The sequence below is a fragment of the Aplysia californica genome, unplaced genomic scaffold (assembly GCF_000002075.1).
Source record: "Aplysia californica isolate F4 #8 unplaced genomic scaffold, AplCal3.0 scaffold00481, whole genome shotgun sequence".
Classification (NCBI taxonomy): Eukaryota; Metazoa; Mollusca; class Gastropoda; order Aplysiida; family Aplysiidae; genus Aplysia; species Aplysia californica.
In genome coordinates, this window is record NW_004797751.1 from 119,970 (window position 1) to 122,442 (window position 2,473).

The 2,473-nt window shown below is 39.5% G+C and overlaps 1 protein-coding gene across 1 annotated transcript in view; it reads right to left on the minus strand.

Annotated features, from left to right (window-relative positions):
* The window catches only part of LOC101856982 (dual 3',5'-cyclic-AMP and -GMP phosphodiesterase 11A), a gene marked incomplete at its 5' end in the record, with an annotated part of 142,616 nt that overhangs the window by 7,980 nt on the left and 132,163 nt on the right, over positions 1–2,473 (minus strand). The window contains 1 exon segment of the mRNA XM_005105621.3: positions 1,010–1,117. Coding sequence (XP_005105678.3) covers positions 1,010–1,117 — 108 coding nt within the window.

Here is a 2,473-nt window from a genome sequence, read left to right on the forward strand (position 1 = left end):
GTATTAGGTGTGTCCCGCGCGCTCATATGACCTTATGCAGTTGCGAGCGCCGTAAAACCCTATACTAAACAAACAAACAAACTCTCTACCATCTTACTTGTTCTCTTTCATCTTACTTACTCTCTACCATCTTACTCTCTATCATCTTACTTACTCTATACTATCTTACCTACTCTCTACCATCTTACTCTCTACCATCTTACTTACTCTCTAACATCTTACTCTCTAGCATCTTACTCTCTACCATCTTACTTACTCTCTACCATCTTACTCTCTAGCATCTTACTCTCTACCATCTTACTTACTCTCTACCATCTTACTCTCTACCATCTTACTCTGTACCATCTTACTTACTCTCTACCATCTTACTCTCTAGCATCTTACTCTCTACCATCTTACTTACTCTCTACCATCTTACCTACTCTCTACCATCTTACTCTCTACCATCTTACTCTCTACCATCTTACTTACTCTCTATCATCTTACTCTATATCATCTTGCTTACTCTCTGCCATCTTACTTACTCTCTATCATCTTATTCTTTATCATCTTACTCTCTACCATCTTACTTACCTGCATTCAGGTGGTTGGAGGACGCCACTGATAGATCCTACTTCGTTGCTGTCACCGTTGTTGTTACTGTCTGTCTGTCTGTCGTACTTTTTCACTACACCAAATGACCTTTATTGTGTCGATATGCTCCTTTTTACTCCAAAATAACCCCACACAAAACAAACTAAGTAACTAACGAACAAACTAACGTGTAACATCACTGCTGCGAGCTCTAGTACTGTATACAAGCTGGGTACCCGTTCGATGAACGGACACAAAAGAATCGATCGTCAAGACATTTTCAAGCACTGTTTGTGAACGGAAGCCTCACTTGTTTACAATGGTGTCTAAGAAGACGAACAAACAAACAAACAAACAAGCAAACAAACAAACAAACGCATAAACAAACAAACAAACGTACAAACAAACGCACAAACAAATAAACAAACAAGCCTACCTGCAGGATGGCGAACATGACTTGACACACGTTGAAAGCGTGTCGCCAGTTGTGGTAGGCTATGTTCCTGTAATTCTTCCTCACTGTCAGTATCCATCGGCACAGGGTCTGATAGCCAGAGGAGGAAATGTTAGCGTTAGAAATTATATATATATATATACATTTTATTTTTTTACTTTATGTATATATACATATAAACATTTTTGTAGAATAACTGTTCCCCCTCCCCCCACGCTGTTCCCTTTGCCTCCTTCTTTGTTCTCTCTTTCTTTTTCTCGTTCTTCCTTTTATCTCTCTTTCCTCTTAGCCCCGCCCCCTCTCTTTATCTATCTCTCTCTTAATCTCTTTCTCTTTCTCTCTCTCTCTCTCTCTCTCTCTCTCTCTCTCTGTCTCTCCTTCACTCTCTCAAAAAAAAGCAAACAAAAACACACATAATATGTACCTAAATCCCTTACTGATTCCATCTCTGAAGCTGAGATACTTAATATTATTTCTATTATATTTAGAACTTCAAAACTGGCCCACCTCGTAAATAATATTACAATGTTGTCACTGGTCACTAATCCCATAATCCACGAAGACCGTAGGGATGCTGTATGACATAGAACCTCGTCAAGTGTCTCCACTTTTCACTTTTTTAATTTTTTTTATTTGCGAGCACCTGAGTTTGGGCGAAGGATTTCCCTGTCCACTCCGCCATGTTGTCGGTCCACCTCTTCCTGTGCCTTCCTCTCCTTCTCATCCCCTGCACAGCTCCCAGGAGAATGGTTTTGTACAGGCCGCAATATATTGTTAGTTGGCCATACCATTTCAGTTTTCTTCACTTCACAGTAGACAGCAAGACGATTGTAAATACATGTAGACAGTGTTGTAAAGAACGTTAAATCTAATATAATAATAAACAATATTTCCCACTTTTTTCTTAAACCACAGGGCTCACCTTCCTCTGAATCTCCCAGGGTTTGGTTATGGCAGCAATATCACAGGTGGTCATCAAAACACTCCGGAAGGTCTCCTTAGACTCCCTGTCATCGAAGCACGTTTGACCACTGTCCAGCATTGCGAAAAACTTGTCCCGAAGCCTGTAGGGGTAAATAATTTAAACAACTTTTGTCATCCTTGAGCAGAAGAGACGTAAAAGACTAACCTGCTCTATCGACCACCTGTCCAAGACAACCCCTGTCCAAGACAATCACTAAGACAATCACTGTCCAAGACAATCACCTGTCCAAAACAATCACTAAGACAACCACCTGTCCAAGACAATCACCTGTAGATAACCAATTACTTATTCCACTTGCCCCTCTTGCTTTTTAAAAATATATTATAAAAACACTGCCCAAGATGTCCGCCTGTCTAAGACAACCATTTTTTTCTGGAAGAACGCAAATGTCCGAAAACTTTCGAACAAATGGTAATGATAATAGTAATAATAATAGTAATAATAATAAAAAGTAATAATAA